The sequence below is a fragment of the Rana temporaria genome, chromosome 1 (genome assembly GCF_905171775.1).
Source record: "Rana temporaria chromosome 1, aRanTem1.1, whole genome shotgun sequence".
Lineage (NCBI taxonomy): Eukaryota > Metazoa > Chordata > Amphibia > Anura > Ranidae > Rana > Rana temporaria.
In genome coordinates, this window is record NC_053489.1 from 595,614,581 (window position 1) to 595,638,440 (window position 23,860).

At 46.2% G+C, this 23,860-nt stretch overlaps 1 protein-coding gene across 5 annotated transcripts in view; it reads right to left on the reverse strand.

Annotated features, from left to right (window-relative positions):
• PCDH7 (protocadherin 7) overlaps positions 1–20,100 on the reverse strand; it is a 1,118,542-nt gene extending 1,098,442 nt beyond the window's left edge. For 3 of the 5 annotated variants that reach the window (XR_005746343.1, XM_040335153.1, XM_040335154.1), the window contains exon 1: positions 15,672–20,098. Coding sequence is in view for 4 of the 5 variants with exons in the window: in XM_040335153.1 (XP_040191087.1) it covers positions 15,672–18,746 (3,075 nt within the window). In the remaining variant the exon portion in view is untranslated. Of the gene's footprint in view, positions 1–15,671 lie in introns of all 5 variants that reach the window. The other 2 variants (XM_040335151.1, XM_040335152.1) reach the window with 2 other exon arrangements.
• Between the last annotated feature and the right edge of the window lie 3,760 nt (positions 20,101–23,860).

The window sequence follows — 23,860 nt, forward strand, 5'->3', positions numbered from 1 at the left end:
TGCAATTGATGGGCACAGTGGCTGCGTTTGATGGGCACAGTCACAGCATTTTATGGCACAGTGGCAGCATTTGATGGCACAGTGACAGCATTTGATGGCCACAGTCGCAACATTTAATGACACAGTGGCAGCATTTGATGGCACAGTGACAGCATTTGATGGCCACAGTCACAGCATCTGATGACACACTGCAGCATTTGATGGCACAGTGGCAGCATTTGATGGGCACAGGCACAGCATTTTATGGCACAGTGGCAGCATTTGATGGCCACAGTCGCAACACTTAATGACACAGTGGCAGCATTTGATGGCACAGTGACAGCATTTGATGGCCACAGTGGCAGCATTTGATGGCACATTGGCAGCATTTGATGGGCACAGTGGCAGCATTTGATGGGCACAGTCACAGCATTTGATGGCACAGTGACAGCGTTTGAAGGCACAGTGGCTGCAATTGATGGCACAGTGGCAGCGTTTGAAGGCACAGTGGCTGCGATTGATGGCACAGTGGCGGTGTTTGAAGGAACAGTGGCTGCAATTGATGGCACAGTGGCAGCGTTTGATGGCACAGTGACTGTATTTGATGGCACAGTGGCTGCAATTGATGGGGGTTTTTTTTTCTATTTTTTTTTTGTTTGTTTACACCCCCCCAAAAAAAAATTAGCACCAGCCGCCACTGGCATGGGCACTTCTATAAAGTTGTGTTTAGGAGCTTTGGTAAAAAAAAGAAATGCCAAAAGCTCCTAAACTCAAGTTTAGAAGCTGTAGTGAACATGAGCCCTAAATTGGTCCAAGTATATGTGTATATGAGTGTGAGATGGTGGTGTGCCAAGCAGCAAGTTAGTTCAAAAGAGGAGCAGAATTTATTTTCAGACCATAAAACCATAAGAACGCTTAATTCATGGAAGAATATTTCACCAATATAAAGCAGGCCCTGATCACTTCTTATATGTGAGTCAAAGTACAATGATAGATAGCACAGACATCTGAAAAGCAGAAGTCAGATGCTGCAAGGTGAAGGGTAGAAAAAAACTAAAAACCTTGTAAACCCTTCAATAAATAAAAGGCAATTGGATTTGCACTAAATAGTTGATCTGACTGTTGGCAAATTGCTTGAGAAATAAATCCCACTACATTCCCCGGTAAAACAATATTCTACTTTACTAAGAGATCGAAGTCCTACTGTGGAATTTCATACAACATTAAGAGCATGAAGGGATCCATTAATACATTGTCTTCTGAAAAGTACTCCCGTCCAAGGCTGTCCTGGTGTCACGTGGCCTGATGACCCCTTTCCATAACCCCGGTGAAGCACGCACACTCCCCATGGGACTCTCTTCATTAGTGCTCTCTGTTCATGTAACTGAATAACGATGAGGGTCATGCACACAAAAAGGAATGTAAAAGTCAACAAATTGAATTTTAAAAGTTATATATCTTCCCAACATGTGTCTCTGTCATGAGTGTTTTCCCTTTGGTCCAATTAGAGGTTAGAGGTTGCGATGTGTTATTGGACCAGGATGAATGGAAACTACAAACATTAGCACTTTCAAGTTGCGCAGATATATGGCGTGCTAACGTTGTGGTATTACTATTGTCTTCAAACACAGGAGTTAACGCAAACTGGATCAAGAATAGAAGGGTCGTTATCCAACGCAACCCCAATTTTAATTCAGAACTGAAGCTACCCTCTAATAGGAAGCTACGGGCAAAAGCCCTTTTCTTTTTACATGCAACTTGTAGTACAGGAGCAGATTTACACCTATTTGGCCCCATATACTTTTAAATGGGAGAGCGTGAAAAACATACAAAAACATACAACACTTTTACAGCATTTTTTTTTTTTTTTTTGCAGGCACTCCAGTCTATAGACCCCATTCACACCTAAGCATATTTCAAATTGAAGCATGAAGCTCCAAAATGCTCAACATCCAAAATCTAATGTATTTTAATGGTGACTGTTCACATATGAGCACTCAGATGCTTCTAACTCCAAGCCTGAAGCTTCGAATTAGCCATTTTCTGAAGCAGATTTGGGAATTTTAGCCCCAAATAGGAATGCTTGAAAATTATAAAATTTTGCGTTTTTCAGGTGTTTTTTCAAGCATATTTCAGGCATTTTTAAGCTTGGTCTCCTCCTCCTAGTACACATATATTAAACACAATGCCCACAGGCCAAATCCGAACCACCAGGCCTTATCATGTAGCCCTCACACCCAGTTTTGCAGCTGGAACATGGAGGAACTCCATCCCGCCACCTCCAACTCTCACTCTCCAGGTCTCGTCTCTGTGTTTACAATGGACAGATTTGCTTACAGTGGATCCTGGAACTAACAAATCCCTGCATGCACTCACAGTGGGGCACGGCAGGGACAGATCTCCTAAATTTGAGAGAAAGAATAATCTCCCAGAAAGGCGAGGCAGAGCTGCCTACACAGGGGGGTACTAGAGTCATGCCAGGTAGGAGAGAGAGATGCAAGGAAGCTTTGCCGGGTGGCACACTGTGCATAGCGCACCCCTAAACCCTGCACTCTGTACACAAAACACTCTTGACTCTCGACACTCTGCAGGTAACACACTCCTGAGCCCTGTATTCTGTATGCAGTGCACCCCTAAACCCTGCACTCTGTACATAATGCACTACTGAACCCTGCGCTCTGTATGTAGTGCACCCCTAAACCCTGCACTCTGTACTTAGCACACCCCTAAAACCTGCACTCTGTGAGTAGCGTAACCCTGAACTTTGCACTCTGTGCATAGCGCACCCCTGAAACTGCACGTTGTGCAAAACACACTCCTGAACTCTGCACTCTGTATATAATGCGCTCCTGGACTCTGCACTCTGTTAGTAGCAATCATGTACTCTGCACTATGTGTGTAATGCACACCTGAACTCTACATTCTGTATGTAGCGTAATCCTGAGCTCTGCACTATGTGCATAATGCACTCCTGAACCCTGTACTCTGTACATAATGCACTCCTGAACCCTGCACTCTGTTAGTAGCGTAATCCTGTACTCTGCACGCTGTATGTAGCAAAATCCTGTACTCTGCACTATGTGTGTAATGCACTCCTGAACTCTACACTCTGTATGTAGTATAATCCTGTACTCTACATTATTTGTGTAATGCACTCCTGAACTCTACATTCTGTGTGTAGTGTAATCCTGTACTCTGCACTCTGTATCTAGCAAAATCCTGTACTCTGCACTATGTGTGTAATTCACTCCTGAACTCTACACTCTGAATGTAGCGTAATCCTGTACTCTACATTATTTTTGTAATGCACTCCCGAACTCTACAATCTGTATGTAGCGTAATCCTGTACTCTGCATGTGCGTAATGCACTTCCGAACCCTGCACTCTGTACATAATGCATTTCTGAAGTCTGCACTCTGTTAGTACTGCACTCCTGAACCCTGCACTCTGTACGTAGTGCACCCCAGATACAACCAGCCCTTCGAGAGCAACCATACTGCTAGTGCTTTCCATTGGCGAAAACAAAATGCCTGGAATTTGAATACACATGAAAACACTTAAAATATTCTTCTAAATTGTTATATATGTGTCCAAAGATGCTCAAGCAAAAACGCAGCAATGGCCAAAAATGTGCGATCCTGCCCCTAAGAAACTCATGTACTTTCTTGAGCCTCACCTGACAAAAGACATAGCATTCAGTTGAGAACGGCTCATTCATTTGCTTTCATTTTTCCTAACCCAGCTGTACAGAATACAGCCATTCCAGTACGGGGACTACACAGGCGTCCAGACTAGAGCTGTGTACTAATTTAGACCTCTGTATTGTTTTATGTGTTATACAGATTTTTCTGACATTCACAAGAACTGCGCGAACCAACACCGCAGTACAGCTGATCAGTAACATGCAGAACACGGTGTTACTGCTGGGACGATAGATGACAACGTACGTCATGAATGTCCTAATCAGTAATCGCTCGTTCTGCACACAGTAGCCTATCTCCACATAGATTTCTTTTCCTGTTTGGGTATAGTTATACGTTCTCATTTGTGGGTTACGGCATCTGCTGACAAGAAATCTTACTATCTGGTTGCAGACGGCATATTCTTTTACATATGTTTGTCAAACGGCCTGTGATACACCATTTTGTAAATGGAAACGATTTCCCTGACCTCTGATATTGTGGTCAATAAGATGTATCACTTACTTAGTCTAATTAAACTAATGGCACTAGGTATCAGCTTCCACCATTACCACGCAGGTCAAGGCCCTCCCCAACGCATGCCTACATGTGCCTATTAATTTAGCTTGCATGCTTCTGTATCCAATATGCATGAGAAGTGCTGACACAGGCAGAACATAGCTGGACACAAAGCAGTAACAATAGACGCACTCCATCCGTCAATGACGTTTTTTTTTTTCCCTTTAGATCGATCTACCGATCTGGCTGATAATAATCTGTGTTTGCATGCCCACACATACTCTATTAGCCAGATTCGCGTAGAGTTACGCCAGCGTATCAGTAGATACGCCATCGTAACTCCGAATCTGCGCCGTCCAATATTTAAGTGTATTCACAAATTGAGATACACTTAAATCTAGCTAAGATACGACCGCCGGCGCCGTTGTATCTTAGCTGTCTATTTACGCCGGCCGCTAGGGGCGTGTACGCTGATTTACGCCTAGAATGCGTAAATCAGCAAGCTACGCCTATTCACGAACGTACTCTTGCCCGTCGCAGTAAAGATACGCCGTTTACGTAAGGAGATTTCAGGCCTAAAGATATTCCACCAAAAAGATGGCGCAGCCAATGTTAAGACCCGCCGTCGAATTTTACGTCGTTTGCGTAAGTCGATTCAGAATAGGGCTGGGCGTAGGTTACGTTCACGTCGAAACCAATGAGTCTTTGCGGCGTAATTTGGAGCATGTGCACTGGGATACGTCCACGGATGGCGCATGCGCCGTTCATTCAAAACGTCAATCACGTCGGGTCAAGATTCATTAGCATAAAACCATCCCACCTCATCACAATTTGAATTAGGCACGCTTACGCCAGCACATTTACGCTACGCCGCCGTAACTTAGGACGCAAGTGCTTTGTGAATACAGCACTTGCCTCTCTAACTTACAGCAGCATAGCGTATATGAGATTCACTACGCCTGCCTAACGTTAGGCACGTGTTTTTGAATCCAGCTATTTATCTATAGACAAAAGTCGCAGCATGCCCAGCTAGTTGGCAAACATGCTGGGACTTGTAGTTCTACGACAACAAGACGATCTAGGCTCTAAGGGGGGATTTACTAAAACTGGAGAGTGCAAAATCTGGTGAAGCTCTACATGGGAACCAATCAGCTTCCAGGTTTCAGCCCTGGTTCACGCCAGTGCGGTTTTGAAGTCGCGCGATTTCAAGTGCACCTTGCTGATATCGCACTGAAATCGCACAAAATAGCACAAGGACCTTTTTCAAAGTCGCTGAAATTTGAGTCGCAGCAATTTGAAGGGTTCTATTGCCACAAACGACTTGTCCTAGTAAAAGCACTGCACACAGTACACCGAAACACTGTCTGGGCACACAGGTAAAATGATTGTAAAGGATCGTTTTTTTTTTTTTTATATAACAAACATATCATACTTCCCTCCACTGTGCAGCTCATTTTGCACAGAGTGGCCCCAAACGCCATCTTCTGGGGTCCCTCAGCGGCTCTCACGGCTCCTCCCCACATCGTATAACCCCCTAGGAGAAGCGCTCTCCCGGGGGGGTTACCTTGCTGGCACGCTCCCGAGTCCAGCATTTGTGTCCATAGACACGAATGCCGGACTCGAACCCCCCCCCGGCGCCCGTGTCAATGGATTTGATTGACAACAGTGGGAGCGAATGGCTGTTCTGCTCTCAATCTATCCAATCAAGAGCCAAGACCCTGTGGAGAGAAGGACTGCAAGGAGATGAAGGGGCTCAGGTAAGTAAAACGGGGGGCTGGGGGGCGACTGCCAGGTGTTTTTTCACCTTAATGCATAGGATGTATTAAGGTGAAAAACACGAACCTTTACAACCCCTTTAACCCCTTGATTGCCCTAGATGTTTAACCCCTTCCTAGCCAATGTCATTAGAACAGTGACAGTGCATATTTTTTAGCACTGATCACTGTATTAGTGTCACTGCCCCCAAAAAAAGGGTCAGAATGTCCGCCACAATATCGCAGTCCAGCTATAAAGCCTTGTATACACGACCGAGGAACTCGACGGGCGAAACACATCGTTTTCCTCGTCGAGTTCCTTGTTAGGCTGTCGAGGAACTCGACAAGGCAAGTTTCTCCATTCCCGTCGAGGAAATAGAGAACTTGCTCTCTTTTTGGCTCGTCGAGTTTCTCGACAGTTTCCTCAACGAAAATGTACACACGACCAGTTTCCTCGGCAAAAAAATATCTCCCAGCAAGTTTCTTGCTGTTTTTTTCCAAGAAACTTGGTCGTGTGTACGAGGCTTGATATTGCGGCGGACATTCTGACCCTTTTTTTGGGGGACCAGTGACACTAATACAGTGATCAGTGCTAAAAAATATGCACGCTTATGCATATTTTTGCGCTAGTAAAAAAATAAACAAATAAAAATTCCAGTATATATGCCATAGTTTGTGGACATAACTTTTGCGCAAACAAATCAATATACGCTTATTTATTTATTACCAAAGACATGTAGCAGAATACATATTGGCCTAAATTTATAATAAATTTAGATTTTTTTGCCGTTGCATATGTTTTATAGCAGAAAGTAAAATATATTTTTTTTTTTTCTAAATTGTCTGCCTTTTTTTTTGTTTATAGTGCAAAAAATAGAAACCGCAGAGGTGATCAAATACCACCAACAGAAAGCTTTGATTGCTCTTGTATTAAATTGTATTGTAATAGTACGGTCTTCCCTAATATTGTAAAGCGCTGCACAAACTGTCGGCGCGACTTAAATCCTGTAAAATAATAATCATTTGTAGGAAAAAAAGGACATACATTTTATTTGGGTGCGCACGACCACGCAATTGTCAGTTAAGTAACGTAGCGCTGTTTCACAAAAACTGTCCGGGTCATGAAGGGGGGATAAACCTGCCGGAAGATAAGTGGTAGATGAACAAGCTGAAGTTAGAAGCTGATTGGCTGCCATGCACAGCTGCACCAGATTTTGCACTCTCCAGTTTTAGTAAATCCCAAAATCGCACCCCCCCCCCCCCCATCTATTTTGTAGCACATTTTGCATTGCCAAAGCCATGTTTCCTTCTAAGGCCCCATTCACATCTGTAAATTTTACACGTAATGCGCTTTCATCAAAACGCACATTCTATAGAGTTTAATGGTAGTGAGCCTAAAACCCACCAAAACGCACCGCACAGATTTGAACCAGGTTAAAAAAAATAAAAAAAATAAAGACTGAATGCGAGACTTCATAGAGGCTAGTCTAACCACCCCATCAAATTCCCATAATGTTCAAAAACAAATCTGATTGGCTGTTACATGTAACACACAGACTGTCCGTGACAAATCCTTTCATCAGACGCTTTCACAAAAGATGACTGAGCCTCGGTTCACACTGATGCGCTGCAGGATTTGCAGCGATTCCTGTGCGTTTCCTGCACCGCATCCCAACCGCACTCCATTAACGCAAACCGCTGTCGGTGTCAGTGTTAAGGTAATGACACCTCCAAAATGGTTTGGAAAACACGATTGGCTGAAATGGTTTGCAGGAACACCCATGCAATCTGATTCCAGTGCGGCATAAAAAGGCGCATGCACCTTTTTCATACAGATGCGGTGCACAACGAGTGGGTTCAAATCACACTGCAGTGGTGCGATTCCTGTCCGAATCACACGCGGTTCCCCGCACCGCATCAGAGTGAACCTAGGCTCAATCCTTCTAGGCTTCTTGTGAATGCAAGGCTCCATTCACACCTTAGCGTAGCGATTTCCTAGCATTTTTCAGCATATATTTTTGTATAGCATTTTTGCAGCTTTTTACAAGCATTTTTAAAGCGTTTTAGAAGTCTACACAAGTGTTTTACAGCTTCAGGTGCTTTTGTTTAGCCAATAAAAACAACTAGGGGGAGGAGAGGGAGAGGGGGAGGAAATTAGGGGTGGAGAGCTGCTATTTGAGCCGGAAATGCTTGTAAAACGCCAGGTCAGGCAATTCTATTGAAGTCTATGGGGCCAAAAACACTTGTAATCTGCCAAAAAGAAGCTCATGTACTTTTTTGGCCATTGTGCTTTAGGCTACAGAACGCTGAGATGTGAACAAGGGGCCATTGAAATGAATGGGATTTTGGCTTGTTCAGCGTTTTAGAGCTACAAGCAGAGAATCGCTCAGGTGTGAACGGGCCTTAATGTTCCACCACATCTTTGAGCTGCAGTGTGCATGAGCCCTAGGGACCAGTGTATCCGGGATTCGGAGGATGACGTTGGTTTGTGCTTTGTTTTATACTTCCATCAAACACATCTCCAAAGCACCACAAGCCTGCTTACACTAGCTCTCAGGACCTAGCTCACAATGCTGCGCGGTGCGATATACGCATGCGACTCTCACCACACTGCAGTGCAAATCACATGCGATGTCCCTGCAATACAGATAGTATGGCTAAAATCGCATTTCACATTCGAACTAAACTCGCACAGGACCTTTTTTTCTTGTTTCCGCATCCAGAATCGGATCACATGGGTATTCACACCCATGCGAACAATGCATTGACACTCCCTGCAGTTCGCATATGGCAGTGTGAACTGCCGTGCGAGTCAGGTGTGATGCGGGAACCCGCAGTGGATTCGCAGGGATCACACAAGGGGAGGCTAAGTTCACACTGGTGCGCTGTGCGAGATCGCATGTGATTTGCACCGCACTGCAGTGAAAATCACATGCAATGTCCGTGCAATGCGATTTCAGCCATACAGATAGTACGGCTGGTTTGGACGAAACCCGCACGTTCCCCTTTTTTTGGTCGGCACCAGAATCGGATCGCATGGCTGTTCGCACCTATGTGATCCGATTCATCTCAGACCTGTCAGTTCGCAGGGCGATATGCGAGCTGAAATGGGGGTGTCATTAACAATGTATTGACACTCCCCTCGCATAAGGCAGTGCGAGTCGGGTGTGATGCGGGAACCCGCAGTGGATTCGCAGGGATCACACAGGGGGAGGCTAAGTTCACACTGGTGCGCTGTGCGAGATCGCATGTGATTCGCACCGCACTGCAGTGAACCCGCAGTGGATTCGCAGGGTTCCCGCATCGCACAAGTGTGAACCGAGCCTTATTGTATAAATGATGTAACAAAAAAAACAAAAGAAAAGTAATGCCGCGTACACACGACCGTTTTTCGGGTTGTAAAAAATGACATTTTTAATGGTCTAGAAAAAAAAACGTTTTTTTTTCAACCTGAAAAACAGTCGTGTGTACGCGGCATAACAAATTAGTTACACAATTTTCTCGTTCCTATTTTATTTTTTTAATAAGGATGAATAAATAACCCCTGCTAGTAGGAAAGCCACACACACGCACATCAATTAGAGGTAATTACAATGATATACAACTAGCTACTTCCTAAAATAAACAATGTTGCTGAAAATCTACAAAGTTTCATGTGACGAAGAGGAATCAAACACATAAAATCAATGCTCTATGTGCAGCCAATGCCAAGGAAATACATAGAATAGAAGGCTAAAAAAAATTGTGTGCAATGCTGATACAAAACAAATGTTACTTTTTAAGATGATTATTGTTTTGTTTTGTTGTTACATTATTAGTAGAAACATTGCATAACATTTAGTCTTAGGTAGGCATAACAAAAGCAAATATAATACTGTATAATAATAATACAACTGAAAACCAAAAGTCCTTATTTATTAAGGCAAAGGCATAGAAGAGCCGTGGAATAAGGATGATCCACGAGTCTACGGAATCCCGAGATCTGATAGGTCGGGGGGGTTACGGGACCTCATGGCTCTCTTTGGATTGCTTTAATAAATAAGCCCCGGCTCTGCGACATTTCTCTACCATAGTCGCTGACTTACCATCGCACACCATGATGGCTGTGAAAGGAAATGTCAGCGACTCAATTGTGGATACTGTTTTGCCTCATTGCTACAGCAGACAAATGCAGCATACCAAAAGTGCCTTTGTCTGTCTGCTGGCTGATAGAAAAAACAAATGTCTAGCCTGGCAGCAGCGACTTGGGGGGTGAAAGAGCAGAAAGGAGAGAAAATAGGATTCTGCCAAGAAAAACATGACATCAGCAGACATAAAGCCCATGCATTGCTACACAGAGACTCCAACAGGCTAAGAGCAAGAGAGAGAAATACAGTAACCAATAGCAGCCACCAGCAATGACTTGTAGAAGAGAAGAATGAATTCTGATTGGTTCCTATGGGTTACTGCACTTTGTCGATTGTTCTTTGTCTTATTTAATAAAGTTCTTCAATTAAAGCGGTATTAAACCCAAAAACAAATGTATTATATTGCGGTGTACTTATTCTTAGATAAGCTGGCTGCATTTGTTTTCTTTTTTTGGGCTTTTTTTTCATTTACACTTGTTGCTAATTCTCCTAGACTCTCTTTATCCTGGCAGAGGAAAATGGTGGGCGCTTGTAACATGTTTAGGTACGTCAGGCTCTTGGGCAGTAATTTATTTAATTGGCCAGAATAATCATTTATTCTGGCCATTGAAATGAATTAATGCTCAAGCGCAAAACGTGCCTAGCGTTAACATGCGTCAAAACTAAACGTTGCTGCCCCAGGGCCCAAAACATTGCTGCCCCAGAGCACAAACTGTTGCTGCCCCAGAGCACAGAACGTTGCTGCCCCAGGGCAAAAAACGTTGCTACCCCAGGGCAAAGAATGTTGCAGCCCCAGGGCCCAAAACGTTGCAGCCCCAGGGCACAAAACGTTGCAACCCCAGGGTCCAAAACGCTGCTGCCCCAGGGCACAAAACACTGCTGCCCCAGGGCACAAAACGTTGCTGCCCCAGGGCACAGAATGTTGCAGCCCCAGGGCCCAAAACGTTGCTGCACACCGGCGGTCTTTTGATCATCGGGAAAACCGATCGTGTGCACTAAGCATAAGTCTAGGTTCACAGTGAATGCAACTTTGAAATCATGCAACTTCACTTGAAATTGCACGATTTCAAAGCCGCATGTCAGTGCGACTTCAGGTGCGACTTGGTTGACATCTGGGCGACTTCATGCGCAGATGTGAATGCAAGTTGCACCTGAAATCGCCAAAAGTAGTGCAGGAAATACTCTTTTAAATTGGTGTGGCACGGCAAAGTCTGTGTTGCAGCGATTTGAACAGTTCCATTGCCAACAATAGGGTGCATCTTGTCAAATCGCATGACGAGTCGCACCAGTGTATCTGCATGGACACATGGGGGTTTGATTTACTAAAACTGAAATGTGCAAAAATCTGGTGCAGATTTTTGGCAAAGCCTAATGTAACACGTTAAAGTTAGAAGCTGATTGGCTACCATGCACAATTGCACCAGATTTTACAGTTTTAGCAGATTAACCCCGTAGGCTAGCATGCCGTGGTGCTTAGAAGCATTCAAAAAAATCCCTCCAGATGCCCTTAACAGCCACATTAAAAACATTGTGGCCCAGATTCTCGTAGAATGGAGTAAAACTACGGCGGCGTAACGTATCTCATTTACGTTACGCCGCCGCAAGTTTTACAGGCAAGTGCTTTATTCACAAAGAACTTGCCTGTAAAGTTGCGGTGGCGTAGCGTAAATCCCCCGGCGCAAGCCTGCCTAATTCAAATGAGCCGGGTAGGGGGCGTGGATCATTTAAATTAGGCGCGTTCCCACACCGAACATACTGCGCATGCGCCGTCCCTAAAATTTCCCGACGTGCATTGCGCTAAATGACTTTGCAAGGACGTCATTGGTTTTGTCGTGAACGTAAATTCACGGACGACTTACGCAAACGACGTAAATTTTTTAATTTCGACGCGGGAACGACGGCCATACTTAACATTGGTTGCCCCTCATATAGCAGGGGCAACTTTACGCGTCGCAAATCTAACGTAAACGTCGTAACTTCACTGCGTCGACCGCGCGTACGTTCGGGAATTCGTGTATTTTGCTAATTTGCATACACGACGGGGAAAACGACGGAGGCGACACCTAGCGGCGAAAAAAATAATTGCATTTAAGATCCGACAGCGTAAGAGCCTTACACCTGACAGATCTAATGGTTATCTATGCGTAACTGATTCTAACAATCAGTCGCATAGATACGACGGCACAGATTAGGACTTACGACGGCGCACATTGCGTTGCGCCGTCGTAAGCCCTTTCAGAATCTGGGCCCTAGTGTGTATGAGGCCTTATTTTCACCTGGTGATCCTGCCAATAATAAATCTGTTATTTCTCACTTCCCTTTAATGGAAAAAGTGGCAGTTAGAGGGTTGAGACAAACCATTTAACACTAATGGGGGGCGCCAACAATGGTCAGCTTTTATTCATTTATGTAAAATCTTTATTTGAAGAGTAATAAAATCTGCTGCTACTGCTTCGCTGGAGATTAGATTTACTTTGTTCTAAATTTACCAGGGCACCCAGCACTGCCCCCTCCGCAGATCAACAATGCTGCTGTCTGAAGGAGACACCCTAGGAAAGGACGTGTGTTACTGGTGGAAATAAAGAAAAAATAAAAAAAAGAAGAAAACTAAAGCAGCCACCGCTTTGAAGGGCAGGTAAACTATAATATATCACATTTGCGTTTTGGGGTTTAATACAACAAAGAACAATGTGCCTACCCACAGCGACCAATGAAAAGTCAGCTTTCATAATTTGCGACTTCTCTACCCTGACATACAGGGAACTGCAGCTCTCCTCTTTCAATGAAATGACCTTACAACTTGCTGCTTTAGGAATGTTATTAAATAACACAATGGGACATTTTGGGGGTACATGCACTTTAAAAAAAACGAATAAAACTGCCATGATCGTTCTTTTCCACCAAAGGGTTAATACGCTCTCATATTCCTATGGTTAAAGCATACGGATGTGAGGTCTGTGATTAAACTGCTTTCCATAGCTTGTGTCTAATGAAAACTCCGCATGATATGATGTCATGTCAGCATCAGAGATCTAGCACAAACCTTTCCATTAGTGGCATCAGCCTGCAGAGCTATTGCCAGTCTTTGCAAGTCACCACTGTGTTACATTCTATTGGCTGCCAGGCTCTCCCAATGCTCATGAAATGACAGAGTTCAGCCTGATAGTAGCATGCTAACCAAATGCTGCATTAACACCAGATAAATGAGTTTCACCTTTACATGTTACTGTAAAACGCACAATCGCTGCGCCTGATTCTCAATGTAATTACCCTGCCTGGTGATTTCATAGGAGCCAAATTCAACGGGGGGGCTAATAATCAAGCGGGGCAAATAATGAAGCTATTAGAATACACAGCTGCCTATAGGGTACAATAGCAGCATGTGGGGGTGTAGTAGGGGTGTACATACCTAAATAGGAAGAATATGCACACAGAGGCGTGATGACAGCCCTGCTAACTTATTCTTGCCTCAACCATTCAATCAGATTAAGAGGGTGGGGGGTAATACTCCCAGAAACCCAGTTGGATATTTCCAGCTAAAGCAGATTTTTAATTAGGAATGCAAAAATGTACACCTTTCTGCGCGTCAGCCTCCGAGGAGCTGATCTGGGGCACATCTGCAGGCGAGATGTTAAAACGCTTAAAAAGTATGTGATTAACCCCTTGATGACAAGCGTGCCGGTCTCAACGCACGGAAATCAGTGCATTGCAGGGGAAGACGTTCCCAATAAGAAGATACAGTATTCTCCTGCCACTAAGTGATTGCAGATCAGAGGCTCAATCCACAAAGCTAAACACGTTTAACATAAAAAAAAGAAGTGACAGTTATTTCAAGGAGATTTGAAAATGACAGTCACGTGGTTTGAGTAAAGATGGTCTATTCTTGTGAATGGAGCTTATGAGGCTCCGTTCACATCAGCATCTCCAAAGTCGCAGTGTGACTTTGGAGGGTGACTTTGATGCAACTTTTGTTGCCATTTGGATCTGACTTTACATTCTGTGGATCTACCTCTGTTCACACTAGTAGGTTTGAAATTGCAGGATTTCAAAGCCGCAGGACAGTGCGATTTGCACCTCTGATTTTGCCCTGGTTCACACCAGTACGACTCTACAATTGCAGGATTTTAAAGCTGCAGATCAGTGCGATTTGCACCTCCGATTTCGCCCTGTTCACACTAGTGCAGCTTTAAAATTGCACAATTTCAAAGTCGCAGATCGGTGCGATTTTCACCTCCGATTTCGCCCTGTTCACACTAGTGTGGCGTTAAAATTGCACAATTTCAAAGTGGCTGATCGTTGCGATTTTCACCTCCGATTTTGCCGTGTTTCACACCAGTACTGTTTTGAAACAGTGCGATTTCAAAGCTGCAGATCAGTGCGATTTGCACCTCCGATTTCATTGCGGCTTGCGACTTCATTTAACAGAGATCTTGCACTACTTTTTTCCGATTTCATTGCGATTTGCATAGAGCTCTGTTAAATGAAGTTGCAAGCCGCAATGAAATCGGGAAAAAAAAAGTCGTGCAAGAACCTTTTTCAAAGTCGCTGGGACTCGATTTGAATGGTTCCATTGCCAGCAATGGGGTGAGCCTTGTCATACAAATTGGAACTGTCAAATCGCATGACAAATCATACCCGTTTGAATCAGGGCTGTCTTAATGAAAGGGCACTGCCCAGGTGCCCTAGCTGCATGGGGGGGCCCTGCACGTTCCCCAAAGCAGCTGGTCCTTGAGCCCACGCTGCCCCGTAATTGGGGGACCCATGATGGCACTGGGAGTGGTAGATGCACAGGGGAGGCAGTCTGCCTCCTACCTACTTGAAGTCTTTTTACCTGCACTGTCAGCATCGTAGGGGCCCCAGAGCATTACTTTGCCCAGGGGCCCATGATGCTATTAAGACGGCCCTGGTTTGAATGAGGGCTCAAAGTTGTATCAAAAGTTGCACCAAAGAAGTGCAGGCACCTTTTCTAAGTGGCTGCAACTTTAAGGCGCACCGTTCTGAACGGGTGCCATTGAAAAGAATGGGGTGTGACTTGTAATGCGGATTTTATGTCTAAAGTCGCATGACAAATCGCACACGTGTGAATGGAACCTAAAGCAGGCCATAGATGAGTCAAAAGCCAAATGAAAATTCTTGGTGGTATCATCAATGTGCCAGCTGCGGCACACAATTTTCTTGTTGCAATCGATAGTTCCTGCTGGATTTTGTTTTGAAAAATAAAAAACAAATGATGGCACATTCGCATGCGCCATTTTGTTTTTTTTATTGATTGACAGAGCGTTTGTTTTTTTACTCGTCATGGCTTTCTTTAGGTAGCTAAGCCAAGAAAACCGGTGCTTACTTCAAGCAAGCAAAAGGAAATGAAACAATAATCCTCTTAAGCTGATTGGCTGTTGGATGCAAGCGTTCTGTTCTAATGGAAAGGTGCCTAGGTGTTTATAGCTGACATGACATCATATGGTCGTGAGATAAATGACGGTTCTTCACAAAGTTTCCACACTTTTTTAAATAAATGGTTAATTCAAAAGTGCGGAAACTTTTTGAAGAATATATATATATGAAAGCACTTATTGATTGCATTTGACATTATCGCAGGTTTTCTTTTGGCTTACCTGTTTGCTGTACTTGTTATTGGTCTGACAACTGTACTCAGAACAGTGATCTGATCCAATTGAGATGTTGTCTCCAGCTCCTACAAAAGTGTTGGCTGGTGGTAAATCTTGCACAGCCTGGTGCTTTTTCCCAGCGGTAGGTGACTGGGGATGAAGCTGCACAGTAGGTAGCGGGGAACTAGATTTGTAATGCCTTGCTAGGTCAGGACTTGCGGGACCTCCATTCACAGTTCTGTATCTTCCCATGCTGGGGCTGTCAGACAGCTTTTCATTCACACTGTCATATCTCTGCCCGTTTGGCTTTGATGCCTCCACTGTCACTATGCTGCTATACAAGGGCTGTTTGGACTTTTTATTTTTCTTATCCTTTTTGGGTTTTTTGGATTTGTCATGCTGCTGAGGTGTGAAGAAGTCCTCGTGATCTTTTTTGCCAGCTTCATAGCCATTGTTACTTTTGGCCCTACAGTAGCGTGCCATGACCACCACCAGGATGATCAGGATGACAGTCATGATGCCAGCCACCACACCAATCACTATGCTCAGTCTTTGCTTGCTCATTTCATAGCTGGGGTCCCCTGCTATGTCCTGGGTTAAGGGGGTATGCAAACTTCTGGCAATTTGGGAATCCACCACTGAAGCATTGAAGACAGTCTCATTGATGAACACATGGACAAGGGCTGTGGTGGACTGTGGAGGTTGACCGCTGTCATTGACTTGGATGACCAAGCGGTGAAGGCCATAGTGCTTGGAGGCCAGCTTCCCAATGAGAGAAACCACCCCACTGGCCGGGTTAATTTCAAAGAGCTTAAAGGGGTTTCCTCCAACAATGCTAAAGTTGAGTTCTTTATTGACTCCAGAGTCAGTGTCCATGGCCACAACTGTGGCCACCACTGTCCTGACACCACTGGAAGGGGGAACCACAGTATAGGAGCTGTTGATGGGGCTGGTGATGATGGGGGCATTGTCATTCTCATCCATGACAAAGAGGGAAACTGTGGCTGTAGCAGACCTTGGGGGGTCCCCACCATCCACAGCTTTGACTTTGAAAGTGTAAGAAGTTTGTTGCTCCATGTCAAAGGAGACGGTGGAGCAGATGGTGCCAGTGTTGTTCTCTATTTTGAAGATGCCATTGTCCTCCTCTATGAACAAACTCATCTCTGCATTGCGACCTTTGTCTGCGTCCATCACTGTCACCATCCCCACAGGGCTGTTGGGTTGAAGGTTCTCCTTGACATAGAAGTTAAAGACCTCCTGCATGAACTTGGGGTCATTGTCATTGGTGTCGGCCACTTGGACCACCACGGTGGCGGTGCCTTGCATGGTGGTGGGCAGACCCTTATCCTTGGCCACTACTTTAAACTCGTATCGGTCGTTGTCCTCTCGGTCCAGGACTATGTTGGCGGTGATGTCCCCGGAGTCGGGGTGGATGGAGAAAACCCCAGCCACCGACTGCTCCAGGGAGTAGGCGATTTCAGCGTTCTTGCCACTGTCGGCGTCGGTGGCTATAACCGTGGCCACCCTTTCGCCAGGGACGTTGTTCTCTGGGAAGGCCACCTCGACCACTGGCTGGCTGAAGACTGGGGGGTTGTCATTGGTGTCCACCACCTTTACCAGTAAGGAGTTGTTGCTGGACAAGCTGGGGCTACCAGAGTCCACAGCCACTATGATGACATTGTACTCCTTGACGTTCTCATAGTCCAGGGGGGCTGAGGTGTGCAGGAAATACTTCTTCTTATTTTGATCCCCCTCGCTGTCACTGGCCGGTTTGAGTTGGAAGGGGACATCCCCAACCACGGTGCAGGTGACCACTCCATTCTCGCCCTGGTCCCTATCAGACACCTGCACCAGGGCGATAGGGGTGTCCACCAAGACATCCTCGGTCACACTGGCCATGCCATCCTTCACCGGGATGCGGCCGATCTTCCTGATGTCAATCAGCGGCACATTATCGTTCTCATCCTTGATATTGAGGATGACTGTGGCTTTGTCGGTCTTCGGGGGCTGGCCGCGGTCCCGGGCCATGACGGTGAAGCGGAGCTGATTGACCTCCTCGCGGTCTATCTTATGCATGACGCTCAGCCAGCCCGAGTTCTCGTCCAATCGGAGCTGCCGCCTCACCGCCTCGGTGGCCGCGCCGAACACATACTCGATCTGCCCGTTCACCCCGACATCGTAATCGGTGGCCTTGAGCTGCAGGATGGGGGTCCCCGGGGCGCTGTTCTCCGTCAGGTCCGCCTCGTACACGCTCTTCTCGAATCGGGGGCTGTTATCATTGACATCGGTGATGAGGACCCGGAGGATGGACTGTGAGGAGCGGGGTTGTTCCCCGCCGTCCCGGACCCGGAGGGTCAGTTCATACGAGTCCCGCTGTTCCCGGTCCAGAGCCCCCTTAACGATGAGCTGCGGCTGCTTCTCCCCGTCGGAGGTGTCGGCTACCTGCAGCTCGAACACGCTGCTCCTGCCGTCCGTCTCCATCCGTCTCTTGCCCGGGTAGAGGACGCTCTCCCCGCCGCCCCGGCGCCCGGACACGAACAGGCTCTCCCCGGCGTCCGGGATCAGCTCGTAGCGTTCGATGCCGTTACGGCCGAAGTCGCGGTCTGTGGCGGTGGGCAGCAGGTAGAGGGTCCCCACCGGCCGGTTCTCCTCCACGGTCAGGGTGAGCACCGGGGACGGGAAGGTCGGGGTGTTGTCGTTAATGTCCAGGATGACCACCCTGCCTTCGAACAGCTCCACCCAGCTCTGCGAAGGACCGATCACCGACACCTCGAAGTCAATGAAGCATTCGTTCTCATCGAAGATCATCTGACACTGCGGCAGCTTCTCCCGGTCTATGCGGCGCTCGTTGGTGCTCAGCTCTCCGGTCATGTTGTCTATCTTGAAGAAGTCGGAACCGGACTCCAGGCTGAAGGTCACCTCGCCGGAACCGGCCACTATGCTGATATCCGAACCCACGTTACCGATCCTGATGTCGGGCTGCCCTTCCTCGGCGATCCGGTACTTCAGCAGCTTGTTGGAGGCGGCCAGAGTCAGCGACAGCCGCAGCAGGAACGCGCAGCAACCCCATAAGGTCCTCATGGCTGCGGAGCCGAGCCGCGGAGCTGTGTGCTGGGGGAGAGCGGAGCCTCTAGAGGGGCGGGAGCGGTGTGTGTTGTCCCGGGGTAAAGTTACCCGCTCATAGCTCTCCGATTACTCCTCTGTCAATGAGATGATCCCTGAGCTCCGGGACTCAGCTTATGACCTGACCCCCCCCTCCCCTGCGGGGCTCCGGGGCAGGGTGCAGGGACCTTTACTGGGTGCTGATCTTCTCCTACTACTCCTCCTCTATAGGATAGTGAAGATGACTATAGTGTCCCTTGTACTCCTTTATAGGTGGTGAGTTCCTCTACTCCTCTATGATGAGTGCTGAGAACACTGCGTGTCCCTTGTACTCCTTTATGGGTGCTGATCTCCTCTGCAGGATATATAGGATATTGGAGATGAGTATATTGTGTCCTCAATGGGTGCTGAGCTCTTGTATTCCTTTCTAGGATAGCATTTTGGAGACGAGTGTCCCTTGTACTCCTCTATAGGATGGAATATTGGAGATGAGTGCTGAGTGTCCCTTGTACTCCTCTATGGGTGCTTGATCAGCAGCTGTACTCCTTTATGGCTGGGATAGAATATTGGAGATGAGTGCTGATGTGATCCGGTAATGTGTGTCCCTTGTACTCCTCTATGGAAATATAGAATATTGAAGATAATGTGTATCCCTTGTTCTCCTCTCTCAGGCTGATGTGGTCCTGTACTCCTCTAGCAGTGCAATGCTCATCTCCCCTCTTGGTGCTGATTTCCCCCAGTCCTGATCAGCAGTTCTCCTGCCTTGGTTCTGATCAGCAGTGGTCCTCCTGGTGCTGATCTCCCCCCAGTTCGGTTTATGATGCTGGCTGATCAGCAGTCAGTCCTGGTCTGGTTCTGATCAGCAGTCAGTCCTGGTCTGGTTCTGATCAGCAGTGGTCCTCCTGATGCTGATCTCCCCTCCAGTAGTCCAGTTTATGGTGCTGATCAGCAGTACCCCCAGTCCTGATCACCAGTCAGTCCTAGTTTGGCGCTGATCTCCTCCGGTCCTGGTGATCTCCTCCGGTCCTGGTGATCTCCTCCGGTCCTGGTGATCTCCTCCGGTCCTGGGGTCGGTGGTGATCTCCTCCGGTCCCCGGTGTGTGTGTGTCAGTTCCCGGGACAGCGGAGGGATGTGATGTGTGATGTCAGTGGCCCCCCCACACTTTCTCTTTGTAGGATCCCAGGCATGTATTGCGGTAATCGCCCGATGCTGTATGCCGGTTGCTGGCTGTCCGGAGGCTGTATGGAGGGCGGGAGCCGCAGTCGGTCTACCTGCATGTGTTAGCAATATGTATCTGCAGCCCTGAGAACGATTCACAAATGATATTGCAGTCTCTCCCCTCCCCCCACCCCCCGGCTCTCCTCCCCCTTCCTCTTCTTGTCCCAATGCAGGTAACCGGAGCTCAACCCGATCCCCGGCAGTCATAGGTTAGCAGGCAGCCGGTGAGGGGGGGCTTCTAGAATGTGACCGGGGAGCAGCAAGTTTTGTCCGGAGTGCCGGGGAGTCTCCCTCCTGACGCAGCACTGATCTCAGGGAAGGAGGACCAGACCATTGACTTGGCAAATCCCAGCCACACACTCCGATCACACAGCCGACCGGCCACTACAATGGGGAGAAGAGCAGAGCTTCGTTATAGGAGGCTGAGCCATGGCAGACAGACAGACATGGGGGGGGGCACTCCGGGGGGGGGGGGGAGCACCCCTACAATACATACAGGAGCCGGCATGTGGGAAAGACTGGTGGCATGCACTGTCATGGGCATTCCCATCATACATGGCATACAGACAGACATGGGGGGGGGGGCACTCATGGGGGGCATTGTATCCCCTTCAACCCTACAATACATACAGGAGCCAGCATGTGGGAAAGACTGGTGGCATGCACTGTCATGGGCATTCCCATCATACATGGCATACAGACAGACATGGGGGGGCATTGTATCCCATTCACCCCTACAATACATACAGGAGCCAGCATGTGGGAAAGACTGGTGGCATGCACTGTCATGGGCATCCCCATCATACATGGCATACAGACAGACATGGGGGGGGGGGCATTGTATCCCCTTCACCCCTACAATACATACAGGAGCCAGCATGTGTGCCAGGGAAAGACCGGTGGCATGCACTGCCATGGGCATCCCCATCATACATGAGACAGCCGATAGATCAATACATATTGACTCATTGGTAATAAGAACATTCTGCTGCTGGGGATCGATTTTCACCTGTGCAGCCCACATACAGTAGGTAGTAAGGGAAGGAAGGTGGCCACGTTGGATCGATGGGTAACATTGCTGCACTGCCATGCCTCAGGCTTATTCCACATCATATGTTACCGATGGAGCACTTCAGGCAGCTGGTAGATAATACTAGATCGATAGATGTATTGATTGATTGCAGAGGAATTGATCAGTAGGACATATAGATCTGTCTGTCTTTCCTTGATTTATATTAAAACTGCTGCTTTCATTTACAGCAGATCGATTCCAGTTCTATTGATTGTTAATAGATTGATCAGGTCAATAGATATATTGATTGATGGTCGATCTATCTTTCTATTGCTTAATATTAGAATTGCTGCCTTTTTATTTCTCAAAATTCTATTGATTGTTGATAGATTGATCAGGCCAATCGATATATTGATTAATGATATATCTATCTATTGCTTAAATTAGAATTGCTTCATTTTTTATTCATCAATATTCTATTGATTGTTAATAGATTGATCAGGTCAATAGCTATATTGATTGATGGTAGATCTATCTTTCTATTGCTTAATATTAGAATTGCAGCCTTTTTATTCATCAAAATGCTATTGATTATTGATAGATTGATTAGGCCAATAGATATATTGATTGATAACAGACCTGTCTTTCTAGAAGTGCAGCATGTATAAGATTGTTCTATTGATTGTTGATAGACTGATCAGTCAACAGATATACTGCTGATAATAGATATTTAAATTCATATTAGAATTGTTGCCCTCTTATACAGCAGGTTTCAGCTCTAGTGATTACTGATAGATTGTTCAGCTAATAGGTTTATTGATTGCTGATAGATATTCGAATTACTGTCTTATACAGCAGGTCCCAGTTCTATTAATTGCTGATATATTGATCAGCTAATAGATATATTGATTGCTGATAGGTATTCGAATTACTGTCTTATACAGCAGGTCCCAGTTCTATTGATTGTTGATATACTGATCATCTAACAGATATATTGATTGCCTATAGATATTAGAATTGCTACCTTTTTATACAGCAGGGTTCAGCTAGTGATTACTGATAGGTTGTTCATCTAATAGATCTATTGATTTCTTATAGATATTAGAATTGCTGCTTTATGCAACAAGTTCCAGTTCTAGAGATTGCTGATAGATTGATCATCTAATAGACATATTAATTGCTGATAGATATTAGAATTGCTTCCTTCTTTTACAGCAGGTTGCAGTTGTTCTAGTGATTGCTGTTAGATCGATCATCAATGAGGATAGACGTTTCGATTTACGTTAGACTTGCTGTTTTCCTATACATCAGGATAACTCCAGTTTCATTGACTGCTGATAGACTTGATCAGTCAACAGATATATTTATTGATGACGGATCTTTGGATAAATAGTAGAATTTCTGCCTGATTGTAGTTGTATTGGTTGCTTTCATATACAGCAGGATGACTCCGACCCCCCCCCCCCCCATGTGCCCAGAGCCCAGCACAGTCATCCTGTCCACAGTCTCAGGCTGAGATGACAGCATGTTGGAGTTGTCAGCAGATCTCTCCCATGTCTCTCTGACACATGTTCTTGTCACAATGTATCATTGCTGCTGATTCTTTTATTTCCTGAATGAGCACATGGAAGAGTGATTTTCTATGTATCGTTGTTTTCAGGGTGAGACAGGTTGAGGATGCCACTGGAGAAGTAGTGTAGTGATTGGGATGTAGTGGGGGTCCTGTCTAGGCATATGGGGTGTAGTGGGGTCCTATGTAGGTATATGAGATGACAAGCAATGTAGTGATTGGGATGTATGGGGGTCCTGTCTAGGCATATGGGGTGTAGTGGGGGTCCTATGTAGGTATATGGGATGACAAGCAATGTAGTGATTGGGATGTATGGGGGTCCTATGTAGGTATATGGGATGACAAGCAATGTAGTGATTAGGATTTATGGGGGTCCTATGTAGGTATATGGGATGACACGCAATGTAGTGATTGGGGTGTAGTGGGGGTCCTATGTAGGTATATGGGGTGACAAGTAATGTAGTGATTGGGGTGTAGTGGGGGTCCTATGTAGGTATATGAGATGACAAGTAATGTAGTGATTGGGGTGTAGTGGGGGTCCTATGTAGGTATACGGGATGACAAGCAATGTAGTGATTGGGGTGTAGTGGGGGTCCTATGTAGGTATATGGGGTGACAAGTGATGTAGTGATTGGGGTGTAGTGGGGGTCCTATGTAGGTATATGGGGTGACAAGTAATGTAGTGATTGGGATGTATGGGGGTCCTATGTAGGTATATGGGGTGACAAGTAATGTAGTGATTGGGGTGTAGTGGGGGTCCTATGTAGGTATATGGGGTGACAAGTAATGTAGTGATTGGGGTGTAGTGGGGGTCCTATGTAGGTATACGGGGTGACAAGTAATGTAGTGATTGGGGTGTAGTTGGGGTCCTATGTAGGTATACGGGGTGACAAGTAATGTAGTGATTGGGGTGTAGTGGGGGTCCTATGTAGGTATATGGGGTGACAAGTAATGTAGTGATTGGGGTTTAGTGGGGGTCCTATGTAGGTATATGGGGTGACAAGTAATGTAGTGATTGGGGTGTAGTGGAGGTCCTATGTAGGTATATGGGGTGACAAGTAATGTAGTGATTGGGGTGTAGTGGGGGTCCTTCGTAGGTATACGGGGTGACAGGTAATGTAGTGATTGGGGTGTAGTGGGGGTCCTATGTAGGTATACGGGGTGACAAGTAATGTAGTGATTGGGGTGTAGTGGGGGTCCTATGTAGGTATATGGGGTGACAAGTAATGTAGTGATTGGGGTTTAGTGGGGGTCCTATGTAGGTATACGGGTGAAAAGTAATGTAGTGATTG